This window comes from Hordeum vulgare, chromosome 6H (assembly GCF_904849725.1).
Source record: "Hordeum vulgare subsp. vulgare chromosome 6H, MorexV3_pseudomolecules_assembly, whole genome shotgun sequence".
Taxonomy (NCBI): domain Eukaryota; kingdom Viridiplantae; phylum Streptophyta; class Magnoliopsida; order Poales; family Poaceae; genus Hordeum; species Hordeum vulgare.
Genome location: NC_058523.1, coordinates 17,741,477 through 17,759,016, shown reverse-complemented (window position 1 = coordinate 17,759,016; position 17,540 = coordinate 17,741,477). Strand labels below are relative to the sequence as shown.

The 17,540-nt window shown below is 44.8% G+C and overlaps 3 protein-coding genes across 3 annotated transcripts; 1 reads left to right on the top strand and 2 right to left on the bottom strand.

The window, feature by feature from the left end:
• Positions 1–116: 116 nt before the first annotated feature.
• On the top strand, positions 117–4,376 carry LOC123401364 (UTP--glucose-1-phosphate uridylyltransferase-like). The gene is made up of 21 exons (XM_045095151.1): positions 117–487; positions 606–653; positions 782–873; positions 997–1,087; positions 1,183–1,243; positions 1,370–1,447; positions 1,549–1,599; positions 1,718–1,791; positions 1,888–1,960; positions 2,035–2,092; positions 2,188–2,234; positions 2,311–2,376; positions 2,492–2,524; positions 2,641–2,693; positions 2,773–2,848; positions 2,969–3,025; positions 3,117–3,200; positions 3,275–3,373; positions 3,478–3,582; positions 3,806–3,877; positions 4,191–4,376. The coding sequence occupies exons 1-21, from the start codon at positions 429–431 to the stop codon at positions 4,215–4,217; spliced, it is 1,404 nt and encodes a 467-aa protein (XP_044951086.1). The 5' UTR covers positions 117–428; the 3' UTR covers positions 4,218–4,376.
• Positions 4,377–4,436: 60 nt separating this feature from the next.
• Positions 4,437–6,093, bottom strand: LOC123401365 (peptidyl-prolyl cis-trans isomerase FKBP18, chloroplastic). Its single transcript, XM_045095152.1, has 6 exons — positions 5,679–6,093; positions 5,351–5,421; positions 5,187–5,273; positions 4,945–5,094; positions 4,777–4,836; positions 4,437–4,690 (listed from the first exon to the last, which is right to left on the bottom strand). The coding sequence occupies exons 1-6, from the start codon at positions 6,076–6,078 to the stop codon at positions 4,628–4,630; spliced, it is 831 nt and encodes a 276-aa protein (XP_044951087.1). The 5' UTR covers positions 6,079–6,093; the 3' UTR covers positions 4,437–4,627.
• A 480-nt stretch (positions 6,094–6,573) lies between these two features.
• On the bottom strand, positions 6,574–12,412 carry LOC123401363 (glutamate receptor 3.1-like). The gene is made up of 7 exons (XM_045095150.1): positions 12,237–12,412; positions 10,027–10,365; positions 8,587–9,935; positions 8,231–8,508; positions 7,966–7,997; positions 7,465–7,871; positions 6,574–7,240 (listed from the first exon to the last, which is right to left on the bottom strand). Exons 2-7 carry the CDS (start codon positions 10,289–10,291, stop codon positions 6,800–6,802), a joined length of 2,772 nt encoding a protein of 923 aa, XP_044951085.1. The 5' UTR covers positions 10,292–10,365; positions 12,237–12,412; the 3' UTR covers positions 6,574–6,799.
• Between the last annotated feature and the right edge of the window lie 5,128 nt (positions 12,413–17,540).

The window sequence follows — 17,540 nt, the reverse complement described above, 5'->3', positions numbered from 1 at the left end:
TTTTGCAGGTCGGTCACTTTTACGGGATGGTCTGCGTGCGTTTTCGGTCCGAAACGACAAACCAGCGGTTATTTTACAGTTTTCGCGGAAATGCGGGATCAGAGATGCTCTTACAAGTTTGTGGGTGACAGAGTAAACTTTTATGAGTCTATGGACCAAACCTTTACAGGTCAAATTTAAAGAGTTGCGGTGTCCTTTTACCTCTTCCAATTTTCAAAGTACCATGCGGATTTCTTTTAAAGGAAGAGTGTTTAACGGTCCGGCCGTTAACTTCGCGCGCGTCCCCTCCTTCCGCATCCCTGTTTTCCCTGCATAAATAGCCGGCGCCATCTCCTTCTCCTACCTCCGACCACCCTCCACCCACCTCTTCTCACGCGCATCTCCCTCCCCGCACACGCGCCAAGCGCTCTCTCTCTCCGGCAACGGCAATGGCGGACGAGAAGCTCCCCAAGCTGCGCGAGGCCGTCGCCGGCCTCGGCCAGATCAGGTCGCTAACCCTCTCCCTCCCATTGCTGCGTGCGTGCCTCCATCCGTACGTCTATCTTGTTGTGCGACGGACCGCCTGCTTAATTTCTTTCTCCGTGCCGCGTTGCGTTTGCGTGCAGCGACAACGAGAAGTCCGGGTTCATCAGCCTCGTCTCCCGCTACCTCAGGTTAGTAGAACCGGTCATTTGCATCGGTGATGGTTTTCCTTCCCTGCTCGTCGTCATCCATGGTGCGCGCGTGATGCATAATCCGGTTCTGACCTGGCCGTGGTTGGTTTTTGTTTCGCGGCGAGAAGCGGCGACGAGGAGCACATCGAGTGGGGCAAGATCCACACGCCCACCGACGAGGTGGTGGTGCCATACGACACCCTAGAGGCCCCGCCTGAAGGTGCGCGCCGATGAGGCGGCCATCTTCTTCTTCTCCTTCTTCTTCTCCTTCTTCGCTATGTTCGACATGAAACTGAATTTGGTGATGACCCTGTCTCGTGAATAAATAAATAAATAAATGCAGACCTGGCGGCGACCAAGGCGCTGCTCGACAAGCTTGCCGTGCTCAAGCTCAACGGCGGCCTGGGGACCACCATGGGATGCACAGGCCCAAAGTATGCAGCTTCCACATTCATCTTATCCGCATGGTGCCGACAATTGCATTGATCTCTCGATGAACACTGCGCTGATCTCTCGACGAACATTGCAGGTCGGTCATCGAGGTGCGAAACGGGTTCACCTTCCTCGACCTGATCGTGGTCCAGATCGAGGTAGGCGTCGGTCAACGTTCATGATCCACCCATTGCCACCTCTTGGATGGATCCAAAGCAAATGCTGTCGTTCTACCTGTTCTGTAAGATACTACCAGCATCCACTGATCCTGTTTCTTCTTACAGTCCCTGAACAAGAAGTACGGCAGCAACGTGCCGCTGCTCCTGATGAACTCCTTCAACACCCATGAGGACACCTTGAAGGTAGACCGCCATCGCTCGAATCTCTCCTGAAAATGGAGGCTGGAAGCTTATGAATCTGAACCATTTTCTGAATGCTGATTAGTAGTACGCTTGCACCGCAGATCGTCGAGAAGTACACCAATTCGAGCATCCAGATCCACACATTCAACCAGGCACGCCAAAGCCAGATTCTCTTGTGTTATTGGACAATCTTTCTTTCTTCTTCTTCTTCTTCTTCTTACCTCTTAAGACATAATGGTATTTACCAATTCTGTTCCAATATGCATACAGAGCCAGTATCCTCGTGTCGTGGCCGACGAGTTCTTGCCATGGCCTACCAAGGGGAAGACCGACAAGGATGGCTGGTAAAACGTTCATTCATCGCCTGATCAGCAAATTCTTGTCTAGCAACAATCATAGGTTATTCTTAACTACCTCTTCTTCATTACACAAACATGAAGGTACCCTCCTGGCCATGGTGACATCTTCCCATCCCTGATGAACAGCGGCAAGCTCGATTTACTGCTCTCACAGGTTTGCAATCATCTCGGAAACTTTCCGTCGCAAGTTTCAATGGATGTAACATTATTTTTTTGACACCGTTGCAGGGAAAAGAATACGTTTTCATCGCAAATTCGGATAACTTGGGCGCTATAGTCGACATTAGTATCCTTATGTAAACATGATATTCAGTATTTGCTTTGACAAAAATTTCAGTTAAGAAAAGAGATATCCTGCTTGTTTACTTAACTATTGAACAGAGATACTGAACCACTTGATCCACAAGCAGAATGAATACTGCATGGAGGTATGTAAATCATAATATGCAATGAAGATGATTAAATTTGGTTTGTTGGTAAAGAAGATTAACAGCCTTCTTTCAGGTTACCCCGAAAACTTTGGCCGATGTGAAAGGTGGCACACTGATCTCATATGAAGGCAGGGTTCAGGTAAGCTTATATTCTTCCTTGTTGCAGCATAAGTTTGCAAACCAATTTTATGAATGATAGAGGGGAATTGTGTCTGGAAACATAATGACAACAATTTTCCCTTTTAATTTTTCAGCTTCTGGAGATTGCACAGGTTCCTGATGCACATGTAAGTCATAAAGTAGAAACTGCAATGGCATATTAAATGATCAAAAAAACAGACATCGCCGCAGCAATTACTGTACGCCTTTTCTGAGATTGCTTCCACACTTTTCTGAAACCTAGGTGGATGAGTTCAAGTCAATTGAGAAATTCAAGATCTTCAACACCAACAATCTGTAAGCGAATTCATAGTTTTTCATTTCAGTTTATAAAGACCATTTCAGTGTTATATAACACCACTACCTGCTTTTATAGATGGGTGAACTTGAAGGCCATCAAACGCCTTGTCGAGGCTGATGCCCTCAAGATGGAGATCATTCCAAACCCCAAGGTAACAATGCATTTCAGAGAACTATTTTTACACAAGGATTGATTCATGAGCTTTGTTAGTTTTACTTACGATTTGTGAAGAATTTAACAAAGATTGTGATGGGCAACAAAATCATTTCAGGAAGTTGAGGGTGTGAAAGTCCTTCAGTTGGAAACAGCAGCTGGTGCCGCAATCAGGGTACCAACAAACTACTATTAAACTATATACCCATGATCGTACCGCTATACTTACGTATAAATATGACAATTCATATATGTTTTTGAATCAGTTCTTTGACCACGCAATCGGCATGAATGTTCCAAGGTCCCGGTTCCTACCGGTAAAGGCAACATCAGACTTGCAGCTAGTACAGGTTTGTGCTATATGCTGAACAAATTCTTTAGATTAATACTCCTAATTCTAACTCAAATTGCTTTTGCCCTGCAGTCTGATCTGTACACCTTGGTTGATGGCTTCGTTACACGCAATTCAGCTAGAACAAACCCATCAAATCCCTCAATTGAGCTTGGCCCTGAGTTCAAGAAGGTCAGGCTCTAACACTAATTCCTCGCCAGAACGAAAGAGTTTTACCATTAACTTTTGCAACCAGAATGCAAATGAGCCGATCTTGTTTATACATGCACTGGCAGGTTGGGTGCTTTCTCGGCCGCTTCAAGTCGATTCCTAGCATTGTTGAGCTCGACAGCTTGAAGGTCTCCGGTGATGTTTGGTTTGGTTCTGGCATCGTGCTGAAGGTATTCCGACAAAGTTGTTGAATTATCACAAACTTCACTGCAGTTGCAGTTCTTAGACAACATGTTCAGACTGCTTATGACCTGCTATTTTCAATGCATGTATTACCTGAATAATGTGTAGCTTTGTTTGTCATATGATTGTTGTTCTGACTTATGGCTATTTATGAAGAAAGTTTTTGAAACTCGGAGTAAAGATGTATGTTTTCTTTTAAAACTTTTGTAGGGCAAGGTGACCATCACAGCAAAACCTGGTGTTAAGCTGGAAATCCCAGATGGAAAAGTGATTGAGAACAAGGTATCTTTCCCAAGATGCACTTTCCCATTGGTGTTTCATGAATTCAGCAGTTTAAAAGCAACAGAGATCTTATTTCTTGTCTGTTTCCTTGTTTATCAGTATTGGAATAAGTTTCAAATTAAACAAAAGAATTACTGTCATCATTAAAATAATCAGAAGTCTTACATAATTGTCATTTTTTCATCATTTAGTTTCTGGGTAACAAACTAAAATCTTATTTGAGATGTCCATTCACATGTCCCAATCAAAAACTAAGCTGCTAGCACCATCCATCTTTCTCTATAACAAAATATATTTTTCTCTTTTATTTCAGGACATCAACGGCCCTGAGGACCTTTAAACGGGCATCAGAACATGCTGACATCACAATGGCAGATCAATTTTACTATAAAGAATCTGTTATAGAGTCATACATGCACCATGACATTGTGGTGAATATCTGTGATACGGTTTTGCTTCAACATTAATACATTGAAGCGAAGATTTCTACCTACTTAAGTTTTGCTTCTAATCTCAGACTTTACTTGTTACAAACAAGTCTTTTGAGGGAAAACAAACAAAACCAGCAAAACACAAAAGCTTTGTGCCTCAACGTATTGATAGATGCCCAGGAAAAATATAATATCAACATATTCTCGGTTACAGGTTTGGAGGATAAGAAAGAAAATGTATGAAACAAATACACCCCTCTAAAATTTGTGAAGCTTCACAAGTACCTCATCGGTCTTGTCCACGCGTAAGCAAAAATGGTCAACTTTCTGCAGGAGGGGTCACTTCCAAAAGCTCTATATCCAGTTCAAAACTAGCATCAGCCTGCAAAGCAAGATGGAATTAAATAACTCATCAATAGCTGAACGCACTCAGATGCTCAATCAAAGTAGAAGAAACCAAGGTTTTACCGGTATTTCGCCCTGCCCCTTCTTCCCATAACCCAACTCTGGAGGGACAATCACCCTCCTCTGCAAAATCAACACACAAACAGAACAGTAGGTCGGGTCAGTATCATACCCAAGACAAAAAACACCAGATTATTCGGCTTCGCCCGTGCCAGTTCTGCCTTTCCATACCTTCCCCCCAACTTTCATCCCCTCGGTTATCATGTACATGGCACGCGGGGGCTTCGGCGAAGCCTGCGCGGAGAACAACCCGTTGGCGGTGTCCGCGAAGTCCCGCTTCCGCTCTTTGCCAGGCAGCGATCCGACGGTGAACACATAGGGCTACTAGAGGAAGGCAGACAGAAATCTTAGTTTCTACCGGCTTAAACCAGCAGCAGTGCCGATACGATGTCAGGAGTATTTTGCCACATAACCTGCGCGATGCTCCGGTTCCCCGCGAGGAGCTTGGCCTCGCGGCTCGACACCACGGTGATGCTACGGTATATGCAGTCGAAATGAACCTTGAGAATAACAGCAACCCCCATCAGTTTCAGTTGAAAAACGAAGAGCAGGGTGTAGGTGGCATTGGGGCAATTACCTGGACAGTTGATCCCTTCTCGGCAGTTGGGCCCTTCCCTTCAATGAGATCGTAGTACTTGAGGCCATCAGCTGCCACCAGTAGTTCTCACATCAGATCACTCGAGCAACGCGACGAAGCAGAAGCTTAATTTAACCAATGTACCGCTGGAGATTCATGACTAAGTCTATGATTTGGATTGTAAACATCATTTGCAATTCTTAATATCACATGGATCAATTAACAGCAGGAAAAGAGAAAAAAAAAAGACTGATGAGCATCAGAATTCAGTGGGAAAGGGCCAAGCTTTGGGGCAGAAGTTGAGGGGGAGGGGGGGCCGCTGACGTACGCGTGGACGCGTAGTCCTCCGGCGCTATGGTCCGGCGGCCCCTCCTGGCGGCGAGCGCGGGCGACTGCGGGGAGGAGGAGGAGACGGCGGTGAGGAGGCCGGCCGAGAGGAGGAGCTGCGCGGCCGCCCGCCGCCGGGAGACGCAGCAGGCGACGGTGTTCTCCCTCGGAGGAGGAGGGGAAGACACGGAGGGAAAGGAGTGGCGGCGGTGGAAGGTTCTGGAAGGCAGGGCGGAGGGCGCCATGGACGGCAGCGGAGGAGGCGGCATGGCGAAGGGATGACGATGGTGGGTGGAAATGGCGCGCGCCCGGCTGCCTGCCGCCACCACATCAGCATATCCATAAAACGGTAGGGTGCAGAAAAACCAGAATATTCCATTTTCCCCAATTTTATACCCCATTATTTACTCCTGCTAGTACATTGATTTTTTTAGATGCTTTGCTTCAATTTGTTTTCTTACAAATGGTGTTTATTTTCCATTTCTTTGCGTTCGTGTTTATTTATTTATTTATTGGACTAATGGTGTGTCCCTAATTGCCTGTAAGATTAATTTATACTGTTTCATCGCAAAATAATACAGAGTGCGGTATTTGTGATATAATGAGCGAGAGAAAAAAATCCAGTGTTGAACACAAAATGCAGAATACCTGTTATAGTCTTGAATGTTCAGTTTTCAATAGTGAAGGTGATTATTTTTTTCTCACAGAGATTACCCTTGTGTAACTAATTGCACTTCCAACCAAGAACATCAAAAAAAAAAAAAAGGGACACAAAATTTGAAATCTCTGCAATTTCATGAAAACGAAATTTTAATGGAGGACCTGCCTGCTCACTTCCATTCAGGGTGGCCAAGGCAGGCAGCCAGCCATGGCAAGAGAAGCTCTGAAGAAGAAAATGCACCCACACAAACACATTCCTTCCATTCACAACACCATCAAGGACAAGAACATCTTCTACTATACAGTTTCCCAGTTGCAGAAAACCTACAGAATCACCTCCCCTACACAGCCTCTGAATCTATTCCCCCCCTCCATTAGATCACGGGTAAGCCGACCCGAAGAAATCTTACCTCGGGTCGAAAACGCGTATATATATAACATCTTAGCTTTTGTACACATGAACTAGCCTTCTATATCGATGACGCTGCCGTTCCTGACCGGCCTGGCCGGCCTCTCCACGTCGAGGGCGGCCATCGGCGCGCTGGCCGTCGCGCTCGCGGGCAGGCTCACGGACCGCTTCCTCCGGTTCTTCGGCGGCTCCCTGTCATCGACGAACGAGATGAACCTCCGGAGGCTCTTCTTCGGCTCGTGCCTCATGTACTTGCGCAGCATGATGCCGAAGTAGACGAGCAGCGAGATGACACACGCCACGCCGCAGATGAGGAACAGGCCCCAGAAACTCTCCAGACGGAGCTGGTTCGAGTTGATGAGCTCGCTTTCGTCGGCTGCGCACTCGCCTGTCTTGAGCCACTTGTCATGGATCCTCTGCAGCTCCCCGTTCTCTGACAGTGACAGGATCGCCGTGGACAGGTCCACCTGCAGAGGGGAGTCCCTTGGAAATGCCTGGGAGAATGAACTTTTTGTAAGGTGCTACGTCTTGATTCGTGAAATAAAGTGGGTGTTGATTTTAGATTTCACACACAAACAAGTGCAAGAGAGGTTACATAATACTAGACAGCATACACAACCATTCAAAGTTAAACTTATTATTTCAGGATTTTAACACCAAAATCTTGTCTCCTTGTATTTTGAAGCTACGTTAAATAACTCAGTTTGAATGTACTTACAAAGCCCCATCCTCTGCTGGTGAAATCTGAGCCAGCTACCGCAATCTTGCAGTAAGTTGACAAAAACAGTTCAACGTAGGGGCGCTCGTCAACGATGGCCATAACACCTCCTTTCTTAGGGCCAAGCTCAAGGGCTTTAGCATACTCCTTTGGGGAACCGAGAGCTCTTAGCCTCGACCGTGAGATGTTCAGTTCATTAACCATGTAGTCTTGTGCAAACGAACCAACTTGGAAACCAACAGGAGCATCACTGTTTTTCAGGTCATCAATTCCTTTTATCGAAGTATCAAGTTGTTGCACGGTAAGGATGGAAGTAAGACTCGCGGTATAGCTGGATTGAATGATCAAAACAACAAATAGCCATATGAGTAACACACCACGCCCTAAGGTGCTCATAGTATTTTCTCCTGGGAACAGATACAGATCAAGTAACAAGTCATGTGTCAGAACAAATATATAGCCCAAAAAAAAACCCACAAGAGATAAGTTTCGTTTACTCACTGTGTGCAAAGAACAAAGTCGAAAAGCTGAACCTGCAGATAATAAAAGATTGAGATTATAATCACAGTTTTGAGTGCAAGGAATGACTCTGTCATAACAGCATTTCGCAAGAGTATGTGAAAAAGGAAGAAAATAAAACCAATGCATCATATATATCTCTCACCACAAGATAACAGTTAATTGATAATCACTAGATGCTTCGTTTGGGTGCGTTAACTGGCAGTTATTCTAGCGAGGACACAAAAGATGCAGGTAAGCTCCTTACCAGAAAATAGTTATCATTTGTTCTCGTGGCGAGCCGCGGAACTCATCATTGATTCGATGTTCAAGAACCCAAACAACCACACCAACAACAAGAAAGAACAACCCTGTAACACACCACATCTCCAAAGTAAATGGCTGCAAGAATGCCCAGGACGTTGTTATATGCCTTTTAACCGGAGCCAAGATAACCAATCCTGTTTCAATGAAAGGCTGGGTGAAATCAGCATTTACTGTGCGCTTCATTGTAACTGCGATATCCCCTATAGCTCCATCAAGCTCCTGCAAAATATGATAACCCTGGTCAGTATGGTATCATGGAATGTGTAGAAAAAGAAAAAAAAAACAATTCATACTTACATTTGATTCAACCATGTCTATGAGTTTGTCATAATGAGGATTTTCAGTACCACTCCCAAAAGGTACAAACTTGTAGGTAACAGGATAAGGAAGCAAAGCCAATGCCTGAGTAAAGACATCGATGCAATAACCCTTCATTGACCCGGTAACATTGTCTTTCGTGACAAACTCCCTGAAGCTGAATCTGTTGGGAACACCAATTTTCAACTCCTTGGCATTAGAAGGAAAAACCCATCCTCGAGGCCTCTGTGCAGTCTGCCCAGGCCAAATAACATCATAGAGTTTCTGATTGGCTAGAGACGTATTTGGGGGCTTTGAATATAGAGCCTCTGGAGGGACAGTTGACAACAAGCCAGAATAGTTTGACCAAAAACCAATGGTCCGCATGCCATTTCCGATGACGTTTATGATCTCATATGCAGGATGAATGAGATCACCTGAAGCATCGAATTGCACTTTCCCAGACGGCCCAGTGAAGTTTACCTTTCTAATCTTCTCCAATAATTTCTTTCCCTTGTTAAAAATACTCATTGCTTCAAGGTGAAGAGTTCCCCCAGTTGCATCATGCAACCGCGAGTCATTTGAGAAGGAAATGCTACCACCATCATCGAAGAAGGCATCCAAAGCCCGAGCTACTGTCCATACACTATCATAAACATAAAAACCATAAGTATTTACACGAAGATCACTATGGTTGTACTTCTGACTTTGCCTGCTCCACTTGGAGATCAAATTACTTTTCATCTTTGAGTTGGGGATATGTGGCCGTAAAGTAAGAACACCTTGCATACCAGATATAGTCTCAGCAGGAACTGATGAATTAGCATCAAGATATGCAGAAAGCCAGTCAGTTGCAATCCATACATAGCCATTGCCCATCATGTTTAGTCGGTTTGCCATGGAGAAAAGCTTGAGCCCAGGTTCAGCACCAGTATGGAGGATGATAACACGAGACTCCATATAACTGACACTAACCAACAAATTAATGAGCTCACTCTTTTTAGCATTTGCAGGAAATCCAATCTTGTAGGAGATTTTGCAGCGCTTCGCGGTGAGTGCGTCATCCAAAGCAGCAATGCCATTTCGACCATAATCATCATCAACGTATACGGCAGTCACTATCTTCCAGTGGTTGTAGTCCACAACTGCCGCCACAGCCGCCATTTGATAGAGATCACTGGGAGCAGTCCTGACAAAGAATGGGAACTGTATCGATGAAAGAGTAGCATCAGACGCAAAGGACATCAAGGGGACTCGGAGCTCATTTGCTACATATGAAATGATATGACTAATTGTGGAGCACTGGGGGCCAACGATTGCAATAACATCAGTCTCCATGAACTGCAAAGCTGATACAAGGAATACGATATCATTGTCACAACTCCAGAACAGAAGCAACTATTTCAACAAAACAAAATGATGATGTTAAAGCTAGTCTACCTTGAACCATGCCAAGGAAACCATCAATGCAATTTGTATCCTTGGTTTCAACCTTTAATGTTGTTCCATTTAGAACTGTTGGATCAGAATTGATATCCTCCAAGGCTGCATTGATGGCAATCGCCGCAACACCTCCAGTGGTGGAGTTCAATTGAAGAATAGACCCAATATTCACAACTGGAGGCCTTGCAGCTAAGCTCTTGGAGATGCCAGTAGGGTACAGGAGCAGAGAGAGAACCAACATCATGGGAAAAGCTATCCCCATTGTCACTCAAACAGTGCAAAGGCTACTGGATGCTTATTCGCATCTTAGCAGATTATTAATGAGTTGGGACCCCCCTGTAAGAAAAATTCACAGAGCAGATGTTATTTTGATATGAATGCATAGTTCTTGTATTCCCTAAAGTAACATAGTCGGTGTAGACAGTACCAACATTTGAAGCCTCAGTTGAAATGTCCAAAGGAAAAAAAAAACAGTAACAAAGAAGCAGGTGATAATTTGAATGATGCACTAGCCTAATTAAGAAACAAACGGACTGAATATTGCAAAAAAAAAAAAGTAAAAATGAACTGAGCAACAACAGATGTTTCGACCAAACACGTTAAGAATGAAAACAATACATTTGTAGTAAGCAGCACAACATTTCGGTTTGTGCCAATGATGTTATCCGCTTATACTACTCCTAGGAAGAAGATACAGATCGTAGGTTGGGCCGGCAAGCATCCAGCATTTTTGTTCACATGTACTCATCCAAGAAAACCACAAATCAATGTGGTCCTTGAACTAAAGCCAAATGTGTGGCGTGGACACACTGCTCTCAACAGATTCCAGTTTGCACACGCTATTGCTACGCAGGGAACAAAAGCTGCAGGGGCCAAACTTTGTATTATGCAACAGATAAGGCATTTATTCTAATCCTTAATCCCTTGTGTCAATCATCAGACAGCAAACAAACAAACAAACATATTATACCAGGATACTATGCTTAAGGTTGTTTCCTGCAAAAAGGAAACGCTGCCTAAGATGCCAGCCGAGCAGAGTACCAAACCAGCTAAGCACAGATTCCAGCATTTCATTCATTTAGCAACTGACGATAAACGGACTGAAGAACTCCGAGGAGACCAGGTCGGCAGACACCGTAAGGAGGCAATCAGCCGAACACTTGTGAGCGGGGCGGGCTAAGGCCGAGTCGTAACACCATCACAACAACCAGGGCCGCCATTACCGGGAGACCAATTCACAGCCAGTAGGTGGTCAATCCAAATTTGAAAGAAAAACCGTAACAGAGAAGCAAGTGCCAATCTGAAGGAAGCAGTTGCAGTAGTTCATAAACCAACGGACCGACTGTCGCAAAGAAAGGGCCACTTATAACAGAACAACGACAGATGATTATACCAAACTCGTTAACAAGAATGAAAACACACACATTTCTAATAAGCAACGGAACATTTTTGTTTGTGACATTTATGCCATCCACTCATACCACTCCTAGGAAGAAGATACAGATCCTATAGGTTGGGCCGGCATTTTTGTTGGCACCTACTCATCCAAGAAAACCAAGAAGCAATGTGGCCCTCGATTGCAAGCGAAAACATGTGACCCAGCAGATCCCAGCTTCCACACACCATTGCTACGCCGAGAGAGAGATAGAGAGAACAAAAGCCGCAGGTGCCGAACTTTGGATTATGCAGCAAGGCATTTATTCTATTCCTTCCTTCACCCCCTTTTTGTCAATCAGGCTCAGGCAGACAGCAAGCGAACAAGGAAAAGCCAGCAGACTACACCGGCCGGGATACTACTAGTGATGCTCCTGCAAGAAATGGAAACATTTGCGTGCACCGATTTGGGCCTAACCTACTGAGGGCAGATTTCAGCATTTCGTCCCTTCAGCAGCTGGCTGTAACAAACGGACTGAAACCAGTAAGAATAAGAACTCCAAGGAGACCAGGCCGACCGACACCGTGCGGTCAGTCGAACACCTCGAGGACTGGCGAGGGTAGGCCCGGCGGCGACGGCAGCCAGGGCCGCCATTACCGGGGGATCAGTCCACAGCGAGCAGGGGAGGGGAGGGGAGGACGCGGAGCGTGGCCTCGGATTCCTCGGCGCGAGGGCCCGAGAAAAGGCGGGAATGGCGGGCATTGGTACGGGAGAAGGGGATTGGAGAGCGAGCAAGAACAGGGAGAGAAAAGCACGGAGATTTGGGCTTTACCGGGGCTGGATTCGGCGCCCTCGGAAGAGGAAATCTCGGCTTCTGGTGCTGGCGGCGCCGGTGGACGGAGCCGACGGCTCAGGGCGCGGCGGGAGAGGAGCAGGGGGAGCAGGCGGAGGATGAGGAGCCCACGACGGCGACCGGGAGCTGCTTCCGTCGAGCTCCTCATACTATTAATTTTTAGGTGACGGTATTATAGCGGAGGGGGGACAGCCGGACAGGGGAGGAAGAGGGTGATGGAGATTGTACCCGACTCCCTGACATGCGGGCCCCACCCCCGAGGAGAATACGAGCACATGGTCTGCCATGTCGGCCATGCAACATGGGGGCGTGCTACGCATCGGCCGGCGGATATTTGTAACAGACACGTCATACTCACCAGCCATACAATTTAACGTCGTTTTTTTTTAAAAAATTAACCATTTTTATGATGTATAGGTTGTGTTGCGTAACTTTTTTTAAGAGACGTCGTGTTCCTCTGTTCCTAAATATTTGTTGTTGAATAGGAACTAGAGTAGTTCTTCCCAACAACAAATATTGTGGTACGAAGGGAGTATATTTGTAACGAAGCTTGTGTTGCACTTTTTTTTTAATAAAGGTATTGTTGCAGACTTTTTTTTGCAACAGATGTTACGTTGCACTAATCCTCCCCTCTCCCTTCCCGTTATTGCAACGTCGTATTGCCTGCAACATTCCTCATGTTTTAGGAACATGAAGCATGTTGCCAAATCCTAAGACTTGCGGTGGGAGGGACCGTGTGACACATGGTAGGTTTTTGATGTGACGGACGCGAGACGTAGAATCGGCCCCATGATGCTAATCATTTCCCTTACAGGATGGCAATGCATTTTGTGATATATCTATTGGATTTGGGGCGTGCTACGTGTCCGCCGGCTGATCTTTTCTAAAAGATCGGCATGTGGGCCGTCAGATGTTGCTATCGACGCCCTTCATCATTGCAACATAGTAGCTCTTATTGTAGATTTTTTTCTGCGATAGAGGCCTTGTTGCATAGATTTTCTTCAATGAAAGTCTTGTTGCAGAATTATATTGTAACTCAAGTTTTGTTGCAGAATTTTTCCAACAAAGGTTTTTGTAGGTTTTTTCCAATAGAGATTTTGTTGCAGATTGTTTTTATATTCACCTTTTTTGTAACATAGCTGATGTTACGGGGATTTTTTTTACAACATTGATGATGTTGCAAAGGTTGAAAAACAGTTATCGAAAGCCAACGGTAACTCACGTGGGACACGTGTTGTGCGAGGGAGGCGGTAGACGGGAGCTAGAAAATCAGCCAGTTGATGGGAATCTTTTCCCATTGGATTTCCCTGCACTAACGAAAATAAATTAATTTTGACATCGGCTTGGGTTGACGATGCTACCGCGGCTGTCCACCTAGATCGAGGGGGGTCACCCCTAGCCGATATGCTTTGCGTGATCGTCGATCTCCGTTGTACTTTTTTTTTAGGTGATCTCCGTTGTACAATTTCATGAAGAAGGAAAAAAATATGAAGTCTGGGATACAACAAAAACAGCAACACCTGACTGCTGCTGGTACCCTCAAAATGGATGGGCCACCGCACAATCACGAAGGGAAATGTTTATGGTCGGTGCGCCGGCCGAACCGTTCGGTCGGGCGCACGCGACCCGCGCTGATTAGGCGTGCAACTTTTTTCCGTCTAAATTTGTTGTAACCAGTGTTCATATTTGCTACAAGCGTTTTTTATTTGCTACATTTATCCAGTAAAAAAGTTGCATATACGTTTGGTTGCAACTCCAGTTCGTCGGATTTTTCGTTACAATCGGTGTTTTTTTACTTTTGCTACAACCCTGTTAATTTTTGCTACAACCAGCATCATTTTTTGATGCAACCGTTCAGTAAAAAAGTTGCATCCACGTTCACGTAGATATTTGCTACAACCGGCGTTTAACTTTTGCTACCACGCACCATCAGCTTCATTTTTTTGCTACGATCTCGTAGATATTTCTTTTGCTACAATTTTTTTCTGTTGCAACCGTTGACGAAAATTGCTGCATCACGTCGAAATTTTGCTGCATCGGAGAAAAAATGTCGCATGGAAATCTAACGCGCGGCGGTTGGCGGATCGTGCGGGCGGTCAGCCGTAACTTTCGGCGGGCGCGCCGGCGCAGAGCACTGGCCAATTACGAAACCATGTAAAAAAAAAAACATCATAAAGCAACCGCATCCCACGCAAGTCAACATCAACGAGCGCATCATGAATATGTTTTTTTCTTTTCCTTTTTAATAAGTGTTATATATTCTAGTAGACGTGACAAAGAAAAATCATGCCGTGAACTTTGGCCAGGATTAAACAAAGTATCTTTGCAGACCCGGGAGGGGTGGCGTGATGCACGTGGTAGACCCGAGAGGTCATCGTTGCATGCGGCGGCCGGGATGTGTGTCGCCGGTGAAGACGCATGTGTTGTTTTCTCCTTGTCCGGTCCGTTGCGTACGGTACGTGGCATTGTACGGTGGTCCATGGATTTTTTTTGTTTGTGCTTGGCTCCTGCGTGCGGGTGCTCCAAGAACATTGGCTAGAGTGCTTGGCCGGGCAAAGCAAGGCATCCTTTTGCAAGCTGCACTTTTATTTTTTGTTTCTGTTGAAAACAACTGAAGGATTCTTCATTGGTTGTTTTCTGGTCATGTCACGATGATAGGATGCTCATGTGCTTGATTGGGTTAGGTTACTATGGTAAGATATACTCACTCCGTCTCAAAATAAGTGACTAAAAAATGATTCTGTTTTATACTAAAGTTAATATAAAACAGAGTTATTTTTCAATCATTTATTTTGGGACGAAGGGAGTACTTGTTTCTTAAATATAAGTCTTTTTTAAAAATTTAATTACGGACTACATACAGAATCAAATGAACGAATCCACACTTTATCTACTTTTATTATTATTTGTGCTATATGTTATTTGCTTGCGAAACGCTTAGATGCGCTTCTTTCCTATTCGGGGCCTCGACCCCCAGATCGGAAAGGACCACATCTTGGTCGTTACAAGAATGATGGGGTGTACAAGACCCAATTGTAAGCTTAGCATATGATCGTATCACTTAAGTTTATTGCTACTGGTTTCTTCATGTCAAGTATCTTTTCTTAAGACCATGAGATCATGCAACTCCCTGACACCGGAAGAATACCTTGTGTGCTATCAAACTTCACTTCATAACTGTATATCTATATATATCTGTATATCGTCTGTAGTGAATCTTTTAAAAGACTTATAAGTATTTAAGAATGAGGGGACTAGGGCCCTGTTTGGAACCATAATAGATTATGATAATCTGAATTATGAAGATATATTATATAATCGGGTTTACAAAAATAATCTAGGTCGGCATGTTTGAAAGCCAGATTATATAAATTATAATCCAAGTTTTTACATTGCATAATGACCTGTCTGTCCTGTATGCGCTAAGGAAAAAAAAGAAGAGGATGACGGTGGCAGAAATTAGTAATTACCTCCAACTTTACAAGGATAATGGATTTATCTGGGGCATAGTAGATTGTGTGTTTTTAATAATCTGCTCATCTAGTTTTATAATCTACAACATAATCTATTATGTTTGGAGACGATATAGATTGTAAAAACTGGATTATCTTAATCTGAGTGGCTCTAAACAAAGCCTAGATTAGCACGCATACAAGTTGGTTGTCGCTCTCTTTTTCCTCATCAGTCGTTGCTTAAAATTATAGGATCTCCTGTGCTTGATTAGTTTAGGTTATTATATGGTAAGATGTACTTGTTTTTGAAAATTATAAGTCTTTTTAAAAATTTCATTGTGGACTACATGTTGGAAATATGCCCTAGAGGCAATAATAAATTAGTTATTATTATATTTCTTAGTTCATGATAATCGTTTATTATCCATGCTATAATTGTATTGATTGGAAACACAATACTTGTGTGGATACATAGACAAAACACTGTCCCTAGTAAGCCTCTAGTTGACTAGCTCATTGATCAAAGATGGTCAAGGTTTCCTGGCCATAGGCAAGTGTTGTCACTTGATAACGGGATCACATCATTAGGAGAATCATGTGATGGACTAGACCCAAACTAATAGACGTAGCATGTTGATCGTGTCATTTTGTTGCTACTGTTTTCTGCGTGTCAAGTATTTGTTCCTATGACCATGAGATCATATAACTCACGGACACCGGAGGAATGCTGTGTGTGTATCAAACGTCGCAACATAACTGGGTGACTATAAAGATGCTCTACAGGTATCTCCGAAGGTGTTCGTTGAGTTAGTATAGATCGAGACTGGGATTTGTCACTCCGTGTGACGGAGAGGTATCTCGGGGCCCACTCGGTAATACAACATCACACACAAGCCTTGCAAGCAATGTAACTTAATGTAAGTTGCGGGATCTTGTATTACGGGACGAGTAAAGAGACTTGCCGGTAAACGAGATTGAAATAGGTATGCGGATACTAACGATCGAATCTCGGGCAAGTAACATACCGAAGGACAAAGGGAATGACATACGGGATTATATGAATCCTTGGCACTGAGGTTCAAACGATAAGATCTTCGTAGAATATGTAGGATCCAATATGGGCATCCAGGTCCCGCTATTGGATATTGACCGAGGAGTCTCTCGGGTCATGTCTACATAGTTCTCGAACCCGCAGGGTCTGCACACTTAAGGTTCGACGTTGTTTTATGCGTATTTGAGTTATATGGTTGGTTACCGAGTGTTGTTCGGAGTCCCGGATGAGATCACGGACGTCACGAGGGTTTCCGGAATGGTCCGGAAACGAAGATTGATATATAGGATGACCTCATTTGGTTACCGGAAGGTTTTCCTGCATTACCGGAAAGGTTTCGGGCTCATCGGTAGTGTACCGGGAGTGCCGGGAGGGGTGCCGGGGACCATCGGGAGGGGTGTCACGCCCCAAGGGGTCTCATGGGCTATGGGAAGAGATAAACCAGCCCCTAGTGGGCTGGAATAAGTTCCCACTAAGGCCCATAAGGTTTGAGAAGGAAAAAACACAAGGTGGAAAGAGTTTCCAAGTGGGAAGGTGGAATCCTACTCCAAGTAGGATTGGAGTAGGACTCCTCCACCTCCAATTTCGGCCAAACCTTTAGGTTTTGAGGCTGCCTCCTCCCCTCCCTCCCACCTATATATACGGAGGTTTTAGGGCTGATTTGAGACGACTTTTCCACGGCAGCCCGACCACATACCTCCACGGTTTTTCCTCTAGATCGCGTTTCTGCGGAGCTCGGGCGGAGCCCTGCTGAGACAAGGTCATCACCAACCTCCGGAG